The sequence below is a fragment of the Tachypleus tridentatus genome, chromosome 2 (genome assembly GCF_004210375.1).
Source record: "Tachypleus tridentatus isolate NWPU-2018 chromosome 2, ASM421037v1, whole genome shotgun sequence".
Lineage (NCBI taxonomy): Eukaryota > Metazoa > Arthropoda > Merostomata > Xiphosura > Limulidae > Tachypleus > Tachypleus tridentatus.
The window spans coordinates 10687259-10715134 of record NC_134826.1 but is presented as its reverse complement, the minus strand read 5'-3'; the positions used below and the strand labels follow the sequence as shown (position 1 = coordinate 10715134).

At 32.3% G+C, this 27876-nt stretch overlaps 1 protein-coding gene across 2 annotated transcripts in view; it reads right to left on the bottom strand.

Moving 5' to 3' along the window:
* Positions 1-608: 608 nt before the first annotated feature.
* LOC143238097 (neuronal acetylcholine receptor subunit alpha-7-like) overlaps positions 609-27876 on the bottom strand; it is an 81287-nt gene continuing 54019 nt past the window's right edge. For both annotated transcript variants that reach the window (XM_076478045.1, XM_076478055.1), the window contains 4 exons: positions 14368-14562; positions 12986-13072; positions 10960-11069; positions 609-2657 (listed from right to left, as the gene is read on the bottom strand). In XM_076478045.1, the coding sequence (XP_076334160.1) occupies positions 2205-2657; positions 10960-11069; positions 12986-13072; positions 14368-14562 (845 nt within the window). In that variant the 3' untranslated portion in view covers positions 609-2204. The remainder of the gene's footprint in view (positions 2658-10959; positions 11070-12985; positions 13073-14367; positions 14563-27876) is intronic.

Genomic DNA, 27876 nt, shown 5'->3' with positions numbered 1-27876 from the left:
GATATCGTACTGTGGAAAGTGTGTTTTATTGTGTTTGTATTGGGATATCGTACTGTGGAAAGTCTGTTTTATTGTTTTTGTATTGGGATATCCTACTGTGGAAAGTCTGTTTTATTGTTTTTGTATTGGGATATCCTACTGTGGAAAGTCTGTTTTATTGTTTTTGTATTGGGATATCGTACTGTGGAAAGTCTGTTTTATTGTTTTTGTATTGGGATATCGTACTGTGGAAAGTCTGTTTTAATGTTTTTGTATTGGGATATCGTACTGTGGAAAGTCTGTTTTATTGTTTTGTATTGGGATATCGTACTGTGGAAAGTCTGTTTTATTGTTTTGTATTGGGATATCGTACTGTGGAAAGTCTGTTTTATTGTTTTGTGTTGGGATATCGTACTGTGGAAAGTCTGTTTTATTGTTTTGTATTGGGATATCGTACTGTGGAAAGTCTGTTTTATTGTTTTTGTTTTGGGATATCGTACTGTGGAAAGTCTGTTTTATTGTTTTGTATTGGGATATCGTACTGTGGAAAGTCTGTTTTATTGTTTTGTATTGGGATATCGTACTGTGGAAAGTCTGTTTTATTGTTTTTTTGTATTGGGATATCCTACTGTGGAAAGTCTGTTTTATTGTTTTGTATTGGGATATCCTACTGTGGAAAGTCTGTTTTATTGTTTTGTATTGGGATATCGTACTGTGGAAAGTCTGTTTTATTGTTTTTGTATTGGGATATCGTACTGTGGAAAGTCTGTTTTAATGTTTTTTGTATTGGGATATCGTACTGTGGAAAGTCTGTTTTATTGTTTTTGTATTGGGATATCGTACTGTGGAAAGTCTGTTTTATTGTTTTTGTATTGGGATATCGTACTGTGGAAAGTCTGTTTTATTGTTTTGTGTTGGGATATCGTACTGTGGAAAGTCTGTTTTATTGTTTTTGTATTGGGATATCGTACTGTGGAAAGTCTGTTTTATTGTTTTGTTTTGGGATATCGTACTGTGGAAAGTCTGTTTTATTGTTTTGTATTGGGATATCGTACTGTGGAAAGTCTGTTTTATTGTTTTGTATTGGGATATCGTACTGTGGAAAGTCTGTTTTATTGTTTTTGTATTGGGATATCGTACTGTGGAAAGTCTGTTTTATTGTTTTTTGTATTGGGATATCGTACTGTGGAAAGTCTGTTTTATTGTTTTTTTGTGTTGGGATATCGTACTGTGGAAAGTCTGTTTTATTGTTTTGTATTGGGATATCGTACTGTGGAAAGTCTGTTTTATTGTTTTGTTTTGGGATATCGTACTGTGGAAAGTCTGTTTTATTGTTTTTGTATTGGGATATCGTACTGTGGAAAGTCTGTTTTATTGTTTTTGTATTGGGATACCGTACTGTTGAAAGTCTGTTTTATTTGATAGACGAGGACTAAAGAAAGTCTTCTATTTTTCAATCCTTGCAGAAGAGGAGTACATAAGAAAGACGTGATTACATATTATCTACATTATCTATACCACATAGATCACATACTTTTAAAGGGTGGGTGGGTAAGTTGATGACAAATATATACCCAACAATGTACGTGAAAGTCGTATACATATAATATGTATAAGAGATATAGGTATATAACTAATTATATTTGCTGTATCCATATTCTATAAAACACGAAAGGTTGGCTGCTTTATGAGGTAAAGAAAAGAACTGACTGCTCTCGTTTGAAAAGCTAAAAATGCCTAACTACATGTTTTAGTAAAAGGATAATTTCGTTTAAGAGGATCATCGCAACGCTCACTTTACGAAACGGTAGATTTTTGTCTACGATCTGGTAACGAACATTTACCAGTTTTTAAAACAAAAATTTTTGAAACTTTCTAGGAAACTACCTATCTTGATAGCGTGGTTTTATTGACGTTGTTTCAATGAAGTTACGATAGTTTATACCAACGGTCAGAAGGTAAACCAGTGTTGAAATATTGGAATATGTGCTCGTTTAACTTAGTAAGTTATCATTTTGAACGTAGATATTTTGAGATATTTGTAAAGTGTCCTGCACTTCAAACTTTTACCTTTCCACAACACTGGGAAGTATCATAGATTTTAATAAGATGTCGATACCTCAATCTAAAAGGCCCCCTAGCAGAACGTATCAAATTCTCCTCTCGCTATAAAAAACAACAAAGTTCGTGAGGGGAACTTTCATTGCAACATGAATTTACTTGTGTTAAGCCACAAGGTGAGGCGCTTGTAGAAGGCAAACGGAAGATGATATGATTGCGAATAGAGAGAATGTAATGAGACATATCCGGTCTATAACCATCGCTGCAAACTTCCACTCAGCTATGATGTCATTCGCTTGATCATCTTGTTTCATTCGATTCGTTATAAACCGCAGTTCCTTCAAGATGGAATTCAGTTCTCGTTGTATACTGATGCAAGTGTGAACTGTCGAAGTTTCTTCACCGGACGACACCTGTAAGTAGCCGCTGGTACTATTTTGCAGTCGCAAAGTATCGTCAATGTCCAGAACGTTAGCGAGTAGGCTTCGCGAACATCTCTCGTTCAGCTCGAGTTCTATGGTTTTGTTACGTTTTTCAGTTTTCTTTTTACCTTCATATTTACCGTACCGTCTCATTCTGAGAATCTTTGGAAGCCAAACAAGAAATAAAGCTTTTATCTGCAAAAGAAGATAATTATTATTTCAATAATTTATTACTAAGAACACAAAGGATATATATGACAATGTATTTTATTTTTGAAAATCAGATGATGTGCCAATGAAAAAAAATGTCTAACAAACAATACCTCGTGCAAGTTCATAAGAACTTATTTGAGGATAAGAAAATAAACAGAATAAGGAATAACTCAACCCAGATTGTGGATTATCACTCAGTTCCTAAGCTTTAAAAATGCTTTGTGTGGAAATGTTGCCAGTCTGATTCACTCTATAAACATAAAGTGACAGTTTTGTCAGGCGGTCGTTGGGATGATGGTAAAACTTTAAATACATGTAAAACAGTTACAATTATTATCATTACTACTTTCAGTTACAATTATTATTATTATTACTACTTTCAGTTACAATTATTATTATTATTCCTACTTTCAGTTACAATTATTATCATTACTACTTTCAGTTACAATTATTATTATTATTACTACTTTCAGTTACAATTATTATTATTATTACTACTTTCAGTTACAATTATTATTATTACTACTTTCAGTTACAATTATTATTATTACTACTTTCAGTTTCAATTATTATTATTATTACTACTTTCAGTTACAATTATTATTACTACTTACAGTTACAATTATTATCATTACTACTTTCAGTTACAATTATTATTATTATTACTACTTTCAGTTTCAATTATTATTATTATTATTACTACTTTCAGTTACAATTATTATTATAATTATTACTAATTTCAGTTACAATTATTATTATTATTACTACTTTCAGTAACAATTATTATTATTACTACTTTCAGTTACAATTATTATTATTATTACTACTTTCAGTTACAATTATTAATGAAACAAATATCGAACATTTTATATTACAGAGCTGTGGTCTTGATGGTTCCATACATTTTCTGTAGATTTCCAGAAAAATCGATGTCAGTGCATATGCTAACACACTGGAAGTTTGTTAATAATACATTTGTAAAACATGCTAACACACTGGAAGTTTGTTAATAATACATTTGTTAAACATGCTAACACACTGGAAGTTTGTTAATAATACATTTGTAAAACATGCTAACACACTGGATGTTTGTTAATAATACATTTGTTAAACATGCTAACACACTGGAAGTTTGTTAATAATACATTTGTAAAACATGCTAACACACTGGAAGTTTGTTAATAATACATTTGTTAAACATGCTAACACACTGGAAGTTTGTTAATAATACATTTGTTAAACATGCTAACACACTGGAAGTTTGTTAATAATACATTTGTTAAACATGCTAACACACTGGATGTTTGTTAATAATACATTTGTAAAACATGCTAACACACTGGATGTTTGTTAATAATACATTTGTAAAACATGCTAACACACTGGATGTTTGTTAATAATACATTTGTTAAAACATGCTAACACACTGGAAGTTTGTTAATAATACATTTGTAAAACATGCTAACACACTGGAAGTTTGTTAATAATACATTTGTAAAATATGCTAACACACTGAAAGTTTGTTAATAATACATTTGTAAAACATGTTAACACACTGGAAGTTTGTTAATAATACATTTGTAAAACATGCTAACACACTGGAAGTTTGTTAATAATACATTTGTTAAACATGCTAACACACTGGATGTTTGTTAATAATACATTTGTTAAACATGCTAACACACTGGATGTTTGTTAATAATACATTTGTAAAACATGCTAACACACTGGATGTTTGTTAATAATACATTTGTAAAACATGCTAACACACTGGATGTTTGTTAATAATACATTTGTAAAACATGCTAACACACTGGATGTTTGTTAATAATACATTTGTAAAACATGCTAACACACTGGATGTTTGTTAATAATACATTTGTAAAACATGCTAACACACTGCATGTTTGTTAATAATACATTTGTAAAACATGCTAACACACTGGATGTTTGTTAATAATACATTTGTAAAACATGCTAACACACTGGATGTTTGTTAATAATACATTTGTAAAACATGCTAACACACTGGATGTTTGTTAATAATACATTTGTAAAACATGCTAACACACTGGATGTTTGTTAATAATACATTTGTAAAACATGCTAACACACTGGAAGTTTGTTAATAATACATTTGTAAAACATGCTAACACACTGGATGTTTGTTAATAATACATTTGTAAAACATGCTAACACACTGGATGTTTGTTAATAATACATTTGTTAAACATGCTAACACACTGGATGTTTGTTAATAATACATTTGTAAAACATGCTAACACACTGGAAGTTTGTTAATAATACATTTGTAAAACATGCTAACACACTGGATGTTTGTTAATAATACATTTGTAAAACATGCTAACACACTTAAACATGCTAACACACTGGAAGTTTGTTAATAATACATTTGTAAAACATGCTAACACACTGGATGTTTGTTAATAATACATTTGTAAAACATGCTAACACACTGGAAGTTTGTTAATAATACATTTGTAAAACATGCTAACACACTGGAAGTTTGTTAATAATACATTTGTAAAACATGCTAACACACTGGAAGTTTTTTAATAATGCATTTGTAAAACATGCTAACACACTGGATGTTTGTTAATAATACATTTGTAAAACATGCTAACACACTGGAAGTTTGTTAATAATACATTTGTAAAACATGCTAACACACTGGAAGTTTGTTAATAATTCATTTGTAAAACATGCTAACACACTGGAAGTTTTTTAATACATTTGTAAAACATGCTAACACACTGGATGTTTGTTAATAATTCATTTGTAAAACATGCTAACACACTGGAAGTTTGTTAATAATACATTTGTAAAACATGCTAACACACTGGATGTTTGTTAATAATACATTTGTAAAACATGCTAACACACTGGAAGTTTGTTAATAATACATTTGTAAAACATGCTAACACACTGGAAGTTTGTTAATAATACATTTGTAAAACATGCTAACACACTGGAAGTTTGTTAATAATACATTTGTTAAACATGCTAACACACTGGATGTTTGTTAATAATACATTTGTTAAACATGCTAACACACTGGATGTTTGTTAATAATAGATTTGTTAAACATGCTAACACACTGGAAGTTTGTTAATAATACATTTGTAAAACATGCTAACACACTGGAAGTTTGTTAATAATACATTTGTAAAACATGCTAACACACTGGAAGTTTGTTAATAATACATTTGTTAAACATGCTAACACACTGGAAGTTTGTTAATAATACATTTGTAAAACATGCTAACACACTGGAAGTTTGTTAATAATACATTTGTAAAACATGCTAACACACTGGAAGTTTGTTAATAATACATTTGTTAAACATGCTAACACACTGGAAGTTTGTTAATAATACATTTGTTAAACATGCTAACACACTGGAAGTTTGTTAATAATACATTTGTTAAACATGCTAACACACTGGAAGTTTGTTAATAATACATTTGTTAAACATGCTAACACACTGGAAGTTTGTTAATAATACATTTGTAAAACATGCTAACACACTGGAAGTTTGTTAATAATACATTTGTAAAACATGCTAACACACTGAAAGTTTGTTAATACATTTGTAAAACATGCTAACACATTGGAAGTTTGTTAATAATACATTTGTAAAACACGCTAACACACTGGAAGTTTGTTAATAATACATTTGTTAAACATGCTAACACACTGGAAGTTTGTTAATAATACATTTGTAAAACATGCTAACACACTGGAAGTTTGTTAATAATTCATTTGTAAAACATGCTAACACACTGGATGTTTGTTAATAATACATTTGTAAAACATGCTAACACACTGGATGTTTGTTAATAATACATTTGTAAAACATGCTAACACACTGGATGTTTGTTAATAATACATTTGTAAAACATGCTAACACACTGGAAGTTTGTTAATAATACATTTGTAAAACATGCTAACACACTGGATGTTTGTTAATAATACATTTGTAAAACATGCTAACACACTGGATGTTTGTTAATAATTCATTTTTAGATATAAACTCCAGAGTAAAGGCTAGACGAACAACACAGGCTAAGCTGTGCAGTAATTATTACATTAAAATATTACATCTAGTTTTCTCCAAAATTATTCCTTCTGTGTTTCTCTTTTTAAATATTATGATATTTTTATTAAAGTAACAAATCTAAAATACATTTTCCCCACTAGCAACGAGAAAAGAGGTAACCAAGTTTGTCATTTAACAATACCGGTGAACATGGCGACTGACAGTTGTAGACTTCTTGTCTGTAGTTATATGACGTCATTTGCACAAGCACAGTTCGCGAGCCAGTTACCGCTAAATCACTATTAATAGAAACGGCCTTACTTCTTAAGTTGATCATCTAAGGCAATACCGTGCCTACTTAGGACGGCCTATTAATACTTAACAAATAAACGCGAACATTGCATGCTTAAAAACACACCAGCACCACTAGAAGACTAGTCAGATCAAAAATAGAAATGGTATTGGAAAGGATCTGAAACCTTGTGTTATGATTAGTCAATGAAAGCATCTTTAGACAAGAGAGTGTGAAAACGTTACAGGACACATATCTCTGACAAGAAAGTGTGAAAACGTTACAGGGCACATTTCTCTGACAAGAGAGCGTGAAAACGTTACAGGACACATATCTCTGACAAGAGAGTGTGAAAACGTTACAGGACACATATCTCTGACAAGAGAGCGTGAAAACGTTACAGGACACATATCTCTGACAAGAGAGTGTGAAAACGTTACAGGACACATATCTCTGACAAGAGAGTGTGAAAACGTTACAGGACACATATCTCTGACAAGAGAGTGTGAAAACGTTACAGGACACATATCTCTGACAAGAAAGTGTGAAAACGTTACAGGACACATATCTCTGACAAGAAAGTGTGAAAACGTTACAGGACACATATCTCTGACAAGAGAGTGTGAAAACGTTACAGGACACATATCTCTGACAAGAGAGTGTGAAAACGTTACAGGACATATATCTCTGACAAGATGTGAAAACGTTACAGGACACATATATCTGACAAGAGAGTGTGAAAACGTTACAGGACACATATCTCTGACAAGAGAGTGTGAAAACGTTACAGGACACATATCTCTGACAAGAGAGTGTGAAAACGTTACAGGACACATATCTCGGACAAGAGAGCGTGAAAACGTTACAGGACACATATCTCTGACAAGAGAGTGTGAAAACGTTACAGGACACATATCTCTGACAAGAGAGCGTGAAAACGTTACAGGACACATATCTCTGACAAGAGAGCGTGAAAACGTTACAGGACACATATCTCTGACAAGAGAGTGTGAAAACGTTACAGGACACATATCTCTGACAAGAGAGTGTGAAAACGTTACAGGACACATATCTCTGACAAGAAAGTGTGAAAACGTTACAGGACACATATCTCTGACAAGAGAGTGTGAAAACGTTACAGGACACATATCTCTGACAAGAGAGTGTGAAAACGTTACAGGACATATATCTCTGACAAGATGTGAAAACGTTACAGGACACATATATCTGACAAGAGAGTGTGAAAACGTTACAGGACACATATCTCTGACAAGAGAGTGTGAAAACGTTACAGGACACATATCTCTAACAAGAGAGTGTGAAAACGTTACAGGACACATATCTCGGACAAGAGAGTGTGAAAACGTTACAGGACACATATCTCGGACAAGAGAGTGTGAAAACGTTACAGGACACATATCTCGGACAAGAGAGTGTGAAAACGTTACATGACACATATCTCGGACAAGAGAGTGTGAAAACGTTACAGGACACATATCTCGGACAAGAAAGTGTGAAAACGTTACAGGACACATATCTCTGACAAGAGTGTGAAAACGTTACAGGACACATATCTCTGACAAGAAAGTGTGAAAACGTTACAGGACACATATCTCGGACAAGAGAGTGTGAAAACGTTACAGGACACATATCTCGGACAAGAGAGTGTGAAAACGTTACAGGACACATATCTCTGACAAGAGAGTGTGAAAACTTTACAGGACACATATCTCTGACAAGAGAGTGTGAAAACGTTACAGGACCCATATCTCGGACAAGAGAGTGTGAAAACGTTACAGGACACATTAGTAGGCCGAAAAAACGAAATAACAAATATTACCATCCAGAAGTCAATGACCTGCTGTGGTCGTTTGAAAGAGAGAATATTATATTATCTGTCAACCAATAATTCATGCTATTTTACAGCAAGGAATAGGGATTATAACAAATAATTATTCGCTAAGATGGCTAGTTTGATTACTAAATAGAAAGCTACATAATTATTCGCTAAGATGGCTAGTTTGATTACTAAATAGAAATCTACATAATTATCTAATAATAAGAGGACTATCTGTGCTATTCCATTTTGAGTATCGAAACCTGATTTTTAGCTTTTCTAGCTCCCAGCCTTACCGCTGAGCAAGCTAAGGGGAAGGGAGAGCTTGGAGGAGAAAATATAACGAGGTTATTTAATAACAAATCATTCTTCCTTGAACAGCCCCCAGTGGTGGATATCAGGTTGTGTGGGGACAGGAGTTAATAAGTTTTGTGGGCCCAAAATCCCATGTAATTTTATACAGAATAAAATTATCAATGGACCCCTATTAAGATCATGGGCTCTGGGGCTGAGCCTCCTCTTCTGGGTCCTACCTAAATACGGTAGGCGGTATGGCACAGCGGTATATCTGTAGACTTACAAAGGATTTCGATACCCGTGGTGGGAAGAGCCCACTGTGTAGCTTTGTGCTTAGCTTCACACAAACAAACAAACCCTCTTGAATAAGATGGAAATGCAATATATTAGTTGGCAGCAAATGACATATTAATATCGAAAATCAATGAAGTCAGGAGTCAGTCGCTACAAATTATGTTGTACGTAATGTAGTCAGGAGTCAGTCGCTACAAATGGTGTTGTACGTAATGAAGTCAGGAGTCAGTCGCTACAAATTATGTTGTACGTAATGTAGTCAGGAGTCAGTCGCTACAAATGGTGTTGTACGTAATGTAGTCAGGAGTCAGTCGCTACAAATGGTGTTATACGTCAGAAGAGGAGTATTTTTTTAATATACTAATATAATATATAAATATATATGTAGGAATCATATTTTGTTAGTGTTTACCGTTTCATAGGTAATGTGTTGCCGCCGAAAACTGGTCGCTTTTGGGAAGTATTTTAAAAAGGTTCTTTCGACGAAAGAAAACCATAAACTTGGATGATAAAGATGTGTTCAGATTTGAGACCAAGACATCGTTTGTACTTGGCCCGGCATGGCCAAGCGTGTTAAGGCGTGCGACTCGTAATCTGAGGGTCGCGGGTTCGCATCCCCTTCGCGCCAAACATGCTCGCCCTTTCAGCCGTGGGGGCGTTATAATTTGACGGTCAATCCCACTATTCGTTGGTAAAAGAGTAGCCCAAGAGTTGGCGGTGGGTGGTGATGACTAGCTGCCTTCCCTCTAGTCTTACACTGCTAAATTAGGGATGGCTAGTGCAGATAGCCCTCGAGAAGCTTTGTGTGAACTTCAAAAAATTCACAAAACATCGTTTGTACTTAATAAGATTGAAAAACAAAGGAATATGGATCTACCTGGACGCCTTCCCTACAAAAACAAAGAGAGGAAAGAAACAAGTTGTATTACAGATGTGGTAAGTAAAGTGTGGAGAGGTTAACTGGTGAGAATCTTCGAATTTTGTACATCATATCAGTGACAATAGCCATCCACATGAAATATAATTAATATAGGCCACTGTTTGGAAATTAGGCCCACATGGTGGGTTTACCAAGATAAGACTTCACGTTGTACACTTCGTTAAATAATTGCATAACTTAAGCAGCTCAAAAATAAAACGGGAATTTATGTAATTTTATACGTACACAAACTGCTCAAATCGATGGATTCTGTGCAAAAAAATAGGACTTTTAAAACAAGAGCTGGCAAATTGTCGTCCTGTATATTCAATGAATTATGGAAAGCTTGCAGGTAGGAGTGGTGCGTTTTTGACATAGCAACCTTACAATGGATGTTTTAGAAGCGAAGTCTATGCTGCGGGACTATTGTCAAAGTGCACTGTCCGTCAGATACAGAGCATGACTGAACGTGACGTAATGGACTATAAGAACGTAATGGTGGGCATCAAAACGTTGTAATATAACGAACTCAACCTCTGGACTTGTTCTGATCAGATGTTTGTGAAAACGAAGTGTAGAACTTACGTAATTAGGCATCTCGTGCGTGTCTTGGCTTCTATGGTGGTAGTTTAGAACAACCACTGTCATGACGACAGAAAACGCTACCATGATCATGATGCAAGCGAAGTAAGTACCTGTTAAGTATATGGTAAATATCTGTTAGTTTTTATATTACTTTTACATTAGTCTACAAGTATATGGTAAATATCTGTTAGTTTTTATATCACTTTTACATTAGTCTACAAGTATATGGTAAATATCTGTTAGTTTTTATATCACTTTTACATTAGTCTACAAGTATATGGTAAATATCTGTTAGTTTTTATATCACTTTTACATTAGTCTACAAGTATATGGTAAATATCTGTTAGTTTTTATATCACTTTTACATTAGTCTACAAGTATATGGTAAATATCTGTTAGTTTTTATATCACTTTTACATTAGTCTACAAGTAGGCGGTAAATATCTGTTAGTTTTTATATCACTTTTACATTAGTCTACAAGTAGGCGGTAAATATCTGTTAGTTTTTATATCATTTTTACATTAGTCTACAAGTAGGCGGTAAATATCTGTTAGTTTTTATATCACTTTTACATTAGTCTACAAGTAGGCGGTAAATATCTGTTAGTTTTTATATCACTTTTACATTAGTCTACAAGTATATGGTAAATATCTGTTAGTTTTTATATCACTTTTACATTAGTCTACAAGTATATGGTAAATATCTGTTAGTTTTATATCATTTTACATTAGTCTACAAGTATATGGTAAATATCTGTTAGTTTTTATATCACTTTTACATTAGTCTACAAGTATATGGTAAATATCTGTTAGTTTTTATATTACTTTTACATTAGTCTACAAGTAGGCGGTAAATATCTGTTAGTTTTTATATCACTTTTACATTAGTCTACAAGTAGGCGGTAAATATCTGTTAGTTTTTATATCACTTTTACATTAGTCTACAAGTAGGCGGTAAATATCTGTTAGTTTTTATATCACTTTTACATTAGTCTACAAGTAGGCGGTAAATATCTGTTAGTTTTTATATCACTTTTACATTAGTCTACAAGTAGGCGGTAAATATCTGTTAGTTTTTATATCACTTTTACATTGGTCTACAAGTAGGCGGTAAATATCTGTTAGTTTTTATATCACTTTTACATTAGTCTACAAGTAGGCGGTAAATATCTGTTAGTTTTTATATCACTTTTACATTAGTCTACAAGTAGGCGGTAAATATCTGTTAGTTTTTATACGATCTTTTCTCTTACATGTATCAGGATAAACTTGAATTACGTTAGTCCATGAGTACATGAAACCTAGTTTCTTCTTTCTTTTCTCTTACATGTATCAGGATAAACTTGAATTACGTTAGTCCATGAGTACATGAAACCCAGTTTCTTGTTTCTTTTCTCTTACATGTATCAGGATAAACTTGAATTACGTTAGTCCATGAGTACATGAAACCCAGTTTCTTGTTTCTTTTCTCTTACATGTATCAGGATAAACTTGAATTACGTTAGTCCATGAGTACATGAAACCTAGTTTCTTCTTTCTTTTCTCTTACATGTATCAGGATAAACTTGAATTACGTTAGTCCATGAGTACATGAAACCCAGTTTCTTCTTTCTTTTCTCTTACATGTATCAGGATAAACTTGAATTACGTTAGTCCATGAGTACATGAAACCTAGTTTCTTCTTTCTTTTCTCTTACATGTATTAGGATAAACTTGAATTACATTAGTCCATGAGTACATGAAACCCAGTTTTTTTTTCTACTTTTTCCTTTTACATATATTAAGGCAACCTTTGATTATTAGCACATTTGTATTACAGTTAAGATATTTTTCGGTTCTGTTAAATGAATCAGGAAAACCTTTTAATTATGACAATTATTAGTTGATGGATCACTCTCTTATCTTAAGTATATCATTATAAATTGTCATACAAGTTTGCGAGTACACGAACACTTTTTCTCGCTTTCGACATAATATTGTAGGTTTTCTGATTAATAAAACACAATATGCAATACAAAACACGTACCTACAATAGAAACAGCGTCAGATGTAGGTGGCATTGTTTCAGCCAATTGTAGGAGAAAGACCATAAGAGACAATAGTATTGTTACCCCTGCAATGACAAAAATCAAACTTTGAAATTATGTAATCCATTAGATGGAATAACAAAAGCTCAATGGAAAGTAACAGATCAGTAACTTTAGGAGAGGCAAACAATGATGACGTATAGGTAATAATATAAGCACAATGTGACATTAGGCTTAGTTAAAGGGGATAAAAAACCTGAAGTACCAAAGATGGTTTCTGAGCTTCCAATAATCTGATATTTAAATAGCTAATTAGGTGTTCTTTTATAAAACGTGATTTTAAAACTAACCCAACTTACCATAGTTTAAATCTGGAAACATTATTTTTATTTCAACTTCAGTCCATCAAATTGTCCTTATTATCGTGGAATATTTCAACAGTTTTTGTTAATATTAATTTAACTCCTGCAAGTTGTTCAATATTGAGTTGTGACAGTAAATGATACTTTTAGTTGAAAGCAGAGATAACAAAAATAATAATGCCAAATATTACAAGAAAGGTTTCGCTTGTCACGCGGTAAAATAAGGTGGTAAACAGTCTGAAACTTATGAAACGTTACGTGATCGATAAAACACGATAAACGACTACAATGTTCACAATATTTTACAAAAAGTCTGAGAATCAGAATAAGACGTAATAGTTTTCTGCCATTAATTCTAAGTTTACAATAACAAGTGCTTTGGAATGTTGCAAAAAGGAGAAACCGTTAGGTAAAACCGGTCGTTAACTGACGTTCTCACACAGGACCGATGTTGTTTATGTTGGAAATGTGTCTAATAAAAAACTAAGTAATGGGAAAATATGAGCTAGCAGAGTTAAGAAATTTGTTTAACGTTCATTTTATTATTATTTAAATATTTCTTTATACGTCAATTATTAAAAGTAATTCTTATTTTAGGGTAATGTATTATTTAATGTTACAACACAAACGTATAAAACATAGTTAGTTTATTTACTTATTTTATTTACTGCACAATGAATATCTCTTCTAGGATTACCACAGGTATCTAAACCAGGATTTTATCGTTATAATTTTTCAGACTTAGAGCTTTGCCAATGGTTTTTACATGAATATCGCACGTGAAAGATGACATATTTTGTGTTTCTTACACATGACTTAAAATATTAAATACCAGAAATTCATAGAGACAGAGAGACAATATTTAGACTTATTATAATTTCAGTGCATTTTATACTTAAAAATCAAATTCTTTAGTTGTCAGTGCAAAAAACATCAATACATACCATCAAACGTACTATCCTGAAACCGACGTTATAATAGGTGATGTTTAGAGAACAGGTTTCTTGCGAGAGACCTACCTAATGTGAGCTTTTCTCCAGAGTCGGGAGGAAGAGTGAACCCTAGAAGAGCCATTGACGAAATGAGCACACATGGAATAATTAGGTTGAACCCGTAGTAAAGAGTTCGGCGACGAATGTGGATGAAAAATGTAATGTCAACGTATGGCTCTGGGCAGCAAGCGTAATATATAACATTCCTTTTTCCAGTCACGCCTACCGTTAAATAAAATAAAGAATAAATTTATTTCTAAAATTACATTTCAGCTTAATGAAGAAACACCTCAGGGAAACTCAGAAACAAGCAAGAACACTGTGAAACATACGAAAAGACCAGCCTTGAAACAAGCAAGAACACTGTGAAACATATGTAAAGACCAACGTAAAAACAAACGAGAACACTGTGAAACATATGTAAAGACCAACGTAAAAACAAACGAGAATACTGTGAAACATGAGGAAAGAGACCAAGCTAGAAACAAGCAAGAACACTGTGAAACATACGTAAAATCCAAGCTAGAAACAAGCAAGAACACTGTGAAACATACGTAAAATCCAAGCTAGAAACAAGCAAGAACACTGTGAAACATATGTAAAGACCAACGTAGAAACAAGCGAGAACACTGTGAAACATATGTAAAGACCAACGTAGAAACAAGCGAGAACACTGTGAAACATGAGGAAAGAGACCAAGTTAGAAACAAGCAAGAACACTGTGAAACATACGTAAAATCCAAGCTAGAAACAAGCAAGAACACTGTGAAACATATGTAAAGACCAACGTAGAAACAAGCGAGAACACTGTGAAACATGAGGAAAGAGACCAAGCTAGAAACAAGCAAGAACACTGTGAAACATGAGGAAAGAGACCAAGCTAGAAACAAGCAATAACACTGTGAAACATACGTAAAGACCAACGTAGAAACAAGCGAGAACACTGTGAAACATGAGGAAAGAGACCAAGCTAGAAACAAGCGAGAATGCTGTGAAACAAAGATAAAGAGACCAAGCTAAGAACAAGCAAGAACACTGTGAAACATACGTAAAGACCAACGTAGAAACAAGTGAGAATGCTATGAAACAAAGAGAAAGAGACCAAGCTAGAAACAAGCAAGAACACTGTGAAACATACGTAAAGACCAACGTAGAAACAAGTGAGAACACTGTGAAACATGAGGAAAGAGACCAAGCTAGAAACAAGCAAGAACACTGTGAAACATACGTAAAGACCAACGTAGAAACAAGTGAGAACACTGTGAAACATGAGGAAAGAGACCAAGCTAGAAACAAGCAAGAACACTGTGAAACATACGTAAAGACCAACGTAGAAACAAGCGAGAACACTGTGAAACATGAGGAAAGAGACCAAGCTAGAAACAAGCAAGAACACTGTGAAACATACGTAAAGACCAACGTAGAAACAAGTGAGAATGCTATGAAACAAAGAGAAAGAGACCAAGCTAGAAACAAGCAAGAACACTGTGAAACATACGTAAAGACCAACGTAGAAACAAGTGAGAACACTGTGAAACATGAGGAAAGAGACCAAGCTAGAAACAAGCGAGAACACTGTGAAACATGAGGAAAGAGACCAAGCTAGAAACAAGCAAGAACACTGTGAAACATACGTAAAGACCAAGCTAGAAACAAGCAAGAACACTGTTAAACATAGAGAAAGAGACCAAGCTCAAAACACGAGACCACTGTGACATATAGGGAAAGAGACGAAGCTAGAAACAAGCAAGAATACTGTTAAACATAGAGAAAGAGAGAAAGCTCAAAACACGAGACCACTGTGACACATAGGGAAAGAGACGAAGCTAGAAACAAGCAAGAACACTGTGAAACATAGAGAAAGAGAGAAAGCTCAAAACACGAGACCACTGTGACACATAGGGAAAGAGACGAAGCTAGAAACAAGCAAGAATGCTGTTAAACATAGAGAAAGAGACCAAGCTCAAAACATGAGACCACTGTGACACATAGGGAAAGAGACGAAGCTAGAAACAAGCAAGAACACTGTTAAACATAGAGAAAGAGAGAAAGCTCAAAACATGAGACAACTGTGACACAGAGGGAAAGAGACCAACCTACAAATAAGCAAGAACAGTGAAACAAAGGGAAAAAGACCAGGCTAGAAACAAGCGAGAATACTGTGAAACAAAGTGAAAGATACGAAGCTGGAAACAAGCAAATAACAGTCTTTTCACCTTATGGAAAAGTAATGAATTATGAATGTATTAGCATTATAGAACAGGTACTGTCGAATCTTATACAATTCGGTAATATGTCCTTATCAGCTTATAGAAATGTTAGAAGTAATTCTTTCTGGAGGCATGAAGAAAGATAGAAATATTATATCAACCACAATTAAAAAACGTAAGATGTATTTGTATTCAGACGTGGAGTAATTCTATGTTTTAATTATCACAAACTGTCGCCTAGCATTTAGAAATGCTTCCGGCGAAGTTATCTAACAAAACCATTAACAACTTAACGTTTTTCTTTTCACCGATTTATTTCATTTTTTTTCTGTTTAATTACTACATTTAGTAATGTAGTTCTGAAGGCGAACACAGGGTTATACGACACTTCAACTGATGAAGTTTGATTCTCTATTTGAAAAGTCAAAAAATCCATTAATAAATATTGTTCACCCTAAAATCTTGAATATAGTAATCTTTAAAAGTTATCTAATGTTGTTAAATATAGTAATCTTTAAAAGTTATCTAATGTTGTTAAATATAGTAATCTTTAAAAGTTATCTAATGTTGTTAAATAAAGTAATCTTTAAAAGTTATCTAATGTTGTTAAATATAGTAATCTTTAAAAGTTATCTAATGTTGTTAAATATAGTAATCTTTAAAAGTTATCTAATGTTGTTAAATATAGTAATCTTTAAAAGTTATCTAATGTTGTTAAATATAGTAATCTTTAAAAATTAGCTGATTTTATTAACCTGTACAACTGTTTCGATTTAAGATTAACGTGATTATTACGATTTAGGTAATGTATAAAGTGCCAGTGTTAAATTTAATTAGTTATATAAACGATAGTTTATCACATGTTTGTTTACGTAACTGTTTACGAATCATACATTGTGTAGTTCTGTAGTTATCAACTGGCGATTGTTATATTATTGTATCATAATATCTACTAATGCATGGAATGTTTTACACTTCTGTCGAGGTATAAATACGCTTAAAATGTTGTTCGAATTCGAATGCTAGTTTGTGAGTTTAATTATATAGCATGTAGTGGCGATTTTTAAAATGAAATGATCACAAGTTGTGTTGTAAAACAGAGTAGAGAAGAATAATTCGTTTTGTCAATTGTTTTAAAGCAACTGAACCATTTTTGTGTTGCTTTTAACGAGAAAGCGACAATTATTTAAAGTTCTGGATAGAGTTGTGGTAATTAACTGTACAACGAATATTTATGTATACCTTTGGCTTCTTTTAATCTATTATTTTAAAATAAGTAAACTGTGTGTTGTTTGTTTATTGTTTAAATTTATTGCCAACAAGTCACAGACACCTACTGTAAATAATATGACTTATATAAAACCTGACTGAATCCTTTAGTGGAAAATATTACCTATTGTACTCAAAATACATTGATATTTTCGTGATTCAGAAACTAGGCAAGTATTTTTTTTCCACTTTGTGCAGAACTTTTATCCAGCTAGAGATTAAACCAAAAATTTCTTTACAAAATAAACAATCCATTATAAATGTACATAGAGTAAGTAATTTTAAGATAAAGTTACTTTTGTTTTCTTAAGACTAATGGAATATAGACAGTTCAGTTGGGATACTTTGCTCCAACAAAACCACTTTCTAAACAACTTTTAACGAAAGGTTGATTCTTCATATTTAACTTAAATAACCAGAACCTAAATATTTTAACTAAACCATCATTTTTCATTTAACTTAAACAACCAGAAACTAAACATTTTAACTAAACCATCATTTTTCATTTAACTTAAACAACCAGAAACTAAACATTTTAACTACACCATCATTTTTCATTTAACCTAAACAACCAGAAACTAAACATTTTAACTACACCATCATGTCTTAGTTAATGTAAAATAATCAGAATATAAACATTTTAACTACATCAATCACCATTTTGTTAGTTAACGTAAAATAACGAGAACAAAGGGAAAGAGACGAAGTTGAAAACAAGCAAGAATACTGTTAAACATAGAGAAAAAGACCAAGCTCAAAACATGAGACCACTGTGACACATAGGGAAAGAGACGAAGCTAGAAACAAGCAAGAACACTGTGAAACATAGAGAAAGAGACCAAGCTCAAAACATGAGATCACTGTGACACATAGGGAAAGAGACGAAGCTAGAAACAAGCAAGAACACTGTGAAACATAGAGAAAAAGACCAAGCTCAAAACATGAGACCACTGTGACACATAGGGAAAGAGACGAAGCTAGAAACAAGCAAGAACACTGTGAAACATAGAGAAAAAGACCAAGCTCAAAACATGAGACCACTGTGACACATAGGGAAAGAGACGAAGCTAGAAACAAGCAAGAACACTGTGAAACATAGAGAAAAAGACCAAGCTCAAAACATGAGACCACTGTGACACATAGGGAAAGAGACGAAGCTAGAAACAAGCAAGAATACTGTTTAAATACAGACCAAGCTCAAAACACAAGACCACTGTGACTCATAGGGAAAGAGACCAACTTAAAATAAGCAAGAACACTGTAATGAAAACATAAACATTTTAACTAAACCATCATATGTCATCTAACTTAAATAATCAAAACCTAAACATTTTAACTACAACATCATTCCTTATTTAACGTAAAATAACAGAACATAAACATTTTAACTAAATCCACATTTCTTAGTTAACGTAAAATAACCTGAACCCAAACATTTTAATGTGTTTGTGTGTTTTTGAAGTTCACACAAAGCTACTCGAGGGCTATCTGTGCTAGCCATCCTTAATTTAGCAGTGCAAGACTAGAGGGAAGGCAGCTAGTCATCACCACCCACCGCCAACTCTTGGGCTACTCTTTTACCAACGAATAGTGGGATTGACCGTCACGTTATAACGCCCCCACGGCTGAAAGGGCGAGCATGTTTGGCGCAACGGGGATGCGAACCCGCAACCCTCGGATTACGAGTCGCCGCCTCAACACGCTTGGCCATGCCGGGCCAACACTTTAATTAAACTACCATATGTGAGTTAAGGTATCAGTATTGACATTCAAACATACCTCATCGGACAGGACCTAAAGATACGAACATGAACTGATTGTAAGTTATTTTTGTATAAACAATGTTGTTGTTAATTTAGGTATTCCCGTTATTATTATATGTAACTAATTTATCTGTTTCTAAACTGCCAGTGACTCAACGTTAAAACGGGATTTATGTGGATTGAGGACGAATAATCCAGTCTGCAGCTGAGCACCCACCAACAAACAGTTAATTTATGTACCTGAGAATCAATAAAAGTATTAATACCCATGCCACCCATTCTGAGATACATCTTTATTTCAAGTGGGTTTCTCGTCATCACGAATAGTTAATTTACATGGTTTGGCTATTGTTAACCCCAAGGTTTCAGAACGTGCTTCTGATAGTTTTTAGTGTTGTAAAACCCCAGAATTACCACTCAGCAAGAGTGGGTGGAACATTAGAAGGGAAGCAACGTGTATTTATTCCACTGTTCTATTGTGAGGGAAAGTAGTTAGTAAATTAATTATTTATATTTACTGTTCAAATGAGGCCTAAAAAATGAAAAAGTTGTATTCATTAGCTAAACAGTTAGTTAAACTGTTTTTTCAGAGCCCACAGGCTGCTGTGGAATATATTTTATTTAGCGCAGGGAATTTAAGTTTTTTTTTAGTACGTTGAAAAATTAGGCGTCGGTTTCGTTTACTCGGTAACCTAAAAACGCATTACTTACAAAACCAATGCCCTTATTAGCGAGCAAATGTTTTAAAGCAACTTCCATGAGATGAAAACTCTCTCTTATCCTGTTTTATTAAAACATTAAGTTTCTAAGTTAGTTCTAAACATGTCTTTTATCACACTTTATGAGCTCGCGCAAACCGTGCTTCGATCTCATAGATTATATATATATATATACCATTGGAGTATTTGCTTTATCCGATAGTTTAAATGGACAATTTCCTGCACGTGCCACTTGACACCCGTAATTTGGAATGACAATTATGAAAACTAAAGTCATTCGACCTGATGTTTTTCACAAGAGATTTACAGTACGAGCTTTCAAATGTGTGACAAACGTTTTCCAACAAAAACAATATAGCTACTCACGTGCAATCATTTGAAACGTTAATAGATTGTAAAATTACAGAAAACTACATTCCATAACGTCGTAAAATGAAAGACACTTAGAAAAAGGTGTGTACAATATAGGAGTTGATCATTGACATTTTGACTGACTGGCTGTTACACATACCAAAGTATTAATAATGACTGGCTGTTATACATACCAAATTATTAATAATGACTGGCTGTTATACATACCAAATTATTAACAATGACTGGCTGTTATACATACCAAAGTATTAATAATGACTGGCTGTTATACATACCAAATTATTAACAATGACTGGCTGTTATACATACCAAAGTATTAATAATGACTGGCTGTTATACATACCAAAGTATTAATAATGACTGGCTGTTATACATACCAAAGTATTAATAATGACTGGCTGTTATACATATCAAAGTATTAATTATGACTGGCTGCTATACATACCAAAGTATTAATTATGACTAGCTGCTATACATACCAAAGTATTAATAATGACTGGCTGCTATACATACCAAAGTATTAATAATGACTGGGTGTTATATATACCAAAGTATTAATAATGACTGGCTATTATACATACCAAAGTATTAATAATGACTAGCTGTTATACATACCAAAGTATTAATTATGACTGGCTGTTATACATACCAAAGTATTAATAATGACTGGCTGTTATACATACCAAAGTATTAATAATGACTGGCTGTTATACATACCAAAGTATTAATTATGACCGGCTGCTATACATACCAAAGTATTAATAATGACTGGCTGTTATACATACCAAAGTATTAATAATGACTGGCTGTTACACATACCAAAGTATTAATAATGACTGGCTGCTATACATACCAAAGTATTAATTATGACTAGCTGTTATACATACCAAAGTATTAATAATGACTGGCTGTTACACATACCAAAGTATTAATAATGACTGGCTGCTATACATACCAAAGTATTAATAATGACTGGCTGTTATACATACCAAAGTATTAATTATGACTGGGTGTTATATATACCAAAGTATTAATAATGACTGGCTATTATACATACCAAAGTATTAATAATGACTGGCTGTTATACATACCAAAGTATTAATAATGACTGGCTGTTATACATACCAAAGTATTAATAATGACTGGCTGTTATACATACCAAAGTATTAATAATGACTAGCTGTTATACATACCAAAGTATTAATTATGACTGGCTATTATACATACCAAAGTATTAATAATGACTGGCTGTTATACATACCAAAGTATTAATAATGACTGGCTGTTATACATACCAAAGTATTAATAATGACTGGCTGTTATACATACCAAAGTATTAATAATGACTGGCTGTTATACATACCAAAGTATTAATAATGACTGGCTGTTATACATACCAAAGTATTAATAATGACTGGCTGTTATACATACCAAAGTATTAATTATGACCGGCTGCTATACATACCAAAGTATTAATTATGACCGGCTGCTATACATACCAAAGTATTAATAATGACTGGCTGTTATACATACCAAAGTATTAATAATGACTGGCTGTTATACATACCAAAGTATTAATTATGACTGGCTGTTATACATACCAAAGTATTAATAATGACTGGCTGTTACACATACCAAAGTATTAATAATGACTAGCTGTTATACATACCAAAGTATTAATTATGACTGGCTGTTATACATACCAAAGTATTAATAATGACTGGCTGTTATACATACCAAAGTATTAATAATGACTGGCTGTTATACATACCAAAGTATTAATTATGACCGGCTGCTATACATACCAAAGTATTAATAATGACTGGCTGTTATACATACCAAAGTATTAATAATGACTGGCTGTTACACATACCAAAGTATTAATAATGACTGGCTGCTATACATACCAAAGTATTAATTATGACTGGCTGTTATACATACCAAAGTATTAATAATGACTGGCTGTTACACATACCAAAGTATTAATAATGACTGGCTGCTATACATACCAAAGTATTAATAATGACTGGCTGTTATACATACCAAAGTATTAATTATGACTGGCTGTTATACATACCAAAGTATTAATTATGACTGGCTGCTATACATACCAAAGTATTAATTATGACTGGCTGTTTTTCATACCAAAGTATTAATAATGACTGGCTGTTACACATACCAAAGTATTAATTATGACTGACTGCTATACATACCAAAGTATTAATAATGACTGGCTGTTATACATACCAAAGTATTAATAATGACTGGCTGTTACACATACCAAAGTATTAATAATGACTGGCTGCTATACATACCAAAGTATTAATAATGACTGGCTGTTATACATACCAAAGTATTAATTATGACTGGTGTTATATATACCAAAGTATTAATAATGACTGGCTATTATACATACCAAAGTATTAATAATGACTGGCTGTTATACATACCAAAGTATTAATAATGACTGGCTGTTATACATACCAAAGTATTAATAATGACTGGCTGTTACACATACCAAAGTATTAATAATGACTAGCTGTTATACATACCAAAGTATTAATTATGACTGGCTGTTATACATACCAAAGTATTAATAATGACTGGCTGTTATACATACCAAAGTATTAATAATGACTGGCTGTTATACATACCAAAGTATTAATTATGACCGGCTGCTATACATACCAAAGTATTAATAATGACTGGCTGTTATACATACCAAAGTATTAATAATGACTGGCTGTTATACATACCAAAGTATTAATAATGACTGGCTGTTATACATACCAAAGTATTAATAATGACTAGCTGTTATACATACCAAAGTATTAATTATGACTGGCTCTTATACATACCAAAGTATTAATAATGACTGGCTGTTATACATACCAAAGTATTAATAATGACTGGCTGTTATACATACCAAAGTATTAATTAATTATGACCTGGCTGCTATACATACCAAAGTATTAATTATGACCGGCTGCTATACATACCAAAGTATTAATAATGACTGGCTGTTATACATACCAAAGTATTAATAATGACTGGCTGTTATACATACCAAAGTATTAATTATGACTGGCTGTTATACATACCAAAGTATTAATAATGACTGGCTGTTACACATACCAAAGTATTAATAATGACTGGCTGTTATACATACCAAAGTATTAATTATGACTGGCTGTTATACATACCAAAGTATTAATAATGACTGGCTGTTATACATACCAAAGTATTAATAATGACTGGCTGTTATACATACCAAAGTATTAATTATGACTGGCTGCTATACATACCAAAGTATTAATAATGACTGGCTGTTATACATACCAAAGTATTAATAATGACTGGCTGTTATACATACCAAAGTATTAATAATGACTGGCTGCTATACATACCAAAGTATTAATTATGACTACCAAAGTATTAATAATGCTGTTATACATACCAAAGTATTAATTATGACTGGCTGTTATACATACCAAAGTATTAATAATGACTGGCTGTTATACATACCAAAGTATTAATAATGACTGGCTGTTATACATACCAAAGTATTAATAATGACTGGCTGTTATACATACCAAAGTATTAATAATGACTGGCTGTTATACATACCAAAGTATTAATTATGACTGGCTGTTATACATACCAAAGTATTAATTATGACTGGCTGTTATACATACCAAAGTATTAATAATGACTGGCTGTTTTACATACCAAAGTATTAATAATGACTGGCTGTTATACATACCAAAGTATTAATAATGACTGGCTGCTATACATACCAAAGTATTAATAATGACTGGCTGTTATACATACCAAAGTATTAATAATGACTGGCTGTTATACATACCAAATTATTAATAATGACTGGCTGTTATACATACCAAAGTATTAATAATGACTGGCTGTTATACATACCAAAGTATTAATAATGACTGGCTGTTATACATACCAAAGTATTAATTATGACTGGCTGTTATACATACCAAAGTATTAATAATGACTGGCTGTTATACATACCAAAGTATTAATAATGACTGGCTGTTATACATACCAAAGTATTAATAATGACTGGCTGTTATACATACCAAAGTATTAATAATGACTGGCTGTTATACATACCAAAGTATTAATAATGACTGGCTGTTATACATACCAAAGTATTAATAATGACTGGCTGTTATACATACCAAAGTATTAATAATGACTGGCTGTTATACATACCAAAGTATTAATAATGACTGGCTGTTATACATACCAAAGTATTAATAATGACTGGCTGTTATACATACCAAAGTATTAATAATGACTGGCTGTTATACATACCAAAGTATTAATAATGACTGGCTGTTATACATACCAAAGTATTAATAATGACTGGCTGTTATACATACCAAAGTATTAATAATGACTGGCTGTTATACATACCAAAGTATTAATAATGACTGGCTGTTATACATACCAAAGTATTAATTATGACTGGCTGTTATACATACCAAAGTATTAATAATGACTGGCTGTTATACATACCAAAGTATTAATAATGACTGGCTGTTATACATACCAAAGTATTAATAATGACTGGCTGTTATACATACCAAAGTATTATTAATACATACCAAAGTATTAATAATGACTGGCTGTTATACATACCAAAGTATTAATAATGACTGGCTGTTATACATACCAAAGTATTAAATGACTGGCTGTTATATACCAAAGTATTAATAATGACTGGCTGTTATACATACCAAAGTATTAATAATGACTGGCTGTTATACATACCAAAGTATTAATAATGACTGGCTGTTATACATACCAAAGTATTAATAATGACTGGCTGTTATACATACCAAAGTATTAATAATGACTGGCTGTTATACATACCAAAGTATTAATAATGACTGGCTGTTATACATACCAAAGTATTAATAATGACTGGCTGTTATACATACCAAAGTATTAATATGATGACATACCAAAGTATTAATAATGCTGCTTATACATACCAAAGTATTAATAATGACTGGCTGTTATACATACCAAAGTATTAATAATGACTGGCTGTTATACATACCAAAGTATTAATAATGACTGGCTGTTATACATACCAAAGTATTAATAATGACTGGCTGTTATACATACCAAAGTATTAATAATGACTGGCTGTTATACATACCAAAGTATTAATAATGACTGGCTGTTATACATACCAAAGTATTAATAATGACTGGCTGTTATACATACCAAAGTATTAATAATGACTGGCTGTTATACATACCAAAGTATTAATAATGACTGGCTGTTATACATACCAAAGTATTAATAATGACTGGCTGTTATACATACCAAAGTATTAATAATGACTGGCTGTTATACATACCAAAGTATTAATAATGACTGGCTGTTATACATACCAAAGTATTAATAATGACTGGCTGTTATACATACCAAAGTATTAATAATGACTGGCTGTTATACATACCAAAGTATTAATAATGACTGGCTGTTATACATACCAAAGTATTAATAATGAATGATGACTGCTGTTATACATACCAAAGTATTAATAATGACTGGCTTATACATACCAAAGTATTAATAATGACTGGCTTATACATACCAAAGTATTAATAATGACTGGTGTTATATATACCAAAGTATTAATAATGACTGGCTGTTATACATACCAAAGTATTAATAATGACTGGCTGTTATACATACCAAAGTATTAATAATGACTGGCTGTTATACATACCAAAGTATTAATAATGACTGGCTGTTATACATACCAAAGTATTAATAATGACTGGCTGTTATACATACCAAAGTATTAATAATGACTGGCTGTTATACATACCAAAGTATTAATAATGACTGGCTGTTATACATACCAAAGTATTAATAATGACTGGCTGTTATACATACCAAAGTATTAATAATGACTGGCTGTTATACATACCAAAGTATTAATTATGACTGGCTGTTATACATACCAAAGTATTAATAATGACTGGCTGTTATACATACCAAAGTATTAATAATGACTGGCTGTTATACATACCAAAGTATTAATAATGACTGGCTGTTATACATACCAAAGTATTAATTATGACTGGCTGTTATACATACCAAAGTATTAATAATGACTGGCTGTTATACATACCAAAGTATTAATAATGACTGGCTGTTATACATACCAAAGTATTAATTATGACTGGCTGTTATACATACCAAAGTATTAATTATGACTGGCTGTTATACATACCAAAGTATTAATAATGACTGGCTGTTATACATACCAAAGTATTAATAATGACTGGCTGTTATACATACCAAAGTATTAATTATGACTGGCTGTTATACATACCAAAGTATTAATAATGACTGGCTGTTATACATACCAAAGTATTAATAATGACTGGCTGTTATACATACCAAAGTATTAATTATGACTGGCTGTTATACATACCAAAGTATTAATAATGACTGGCTGTTATACATACCAAAGTATTAATAATGACTGGCTGTTATACATACCAAAGTATTAATTATGACTGGCTGCTATACATACCAAAGTATTAATAATGACTGGCTGTTATACATACCAAAGTATTAATAATGACTGGCTGTTACACATACCAAAGTATTAATAATGACTGGCTGCTATACATACCAAAGTATTAATTATGACTGGCTGTTATACATACCAAAGTATTAATAATGACTGGCTGTTACACATACCAAAGTATTAATAATGACTGGCTGCTATACATACCAAAGTATTAATAATGACTGGCTGTTATACATACCAAAGTATTAATTATGACTGGCTGTTATACATACCAAAGTATTAATTATGACTGGCTGCTATACATACCAAAGTATTAATTATGACTGGCTGTTTTTCATACCAAAGTATTAATAATGACTGGCTGTTACACATACCAAAGTATTAATTATGACTGACTGCTATACATACCAAAGTATTAATAATGACTGGCTGTTATACATACCAAAGTATTAATAATGACTGGCTGTTACACATACCAAAGTATTAATAATGACTGGCTGCTATACATACCAAAGTATTAATAATGACTGGCTGTTATACATACCAAAGTATTAATTATGACTGGACTGTTATACATACCAAAGTATTAATAATGACTGGCTGACTGGCTGTTA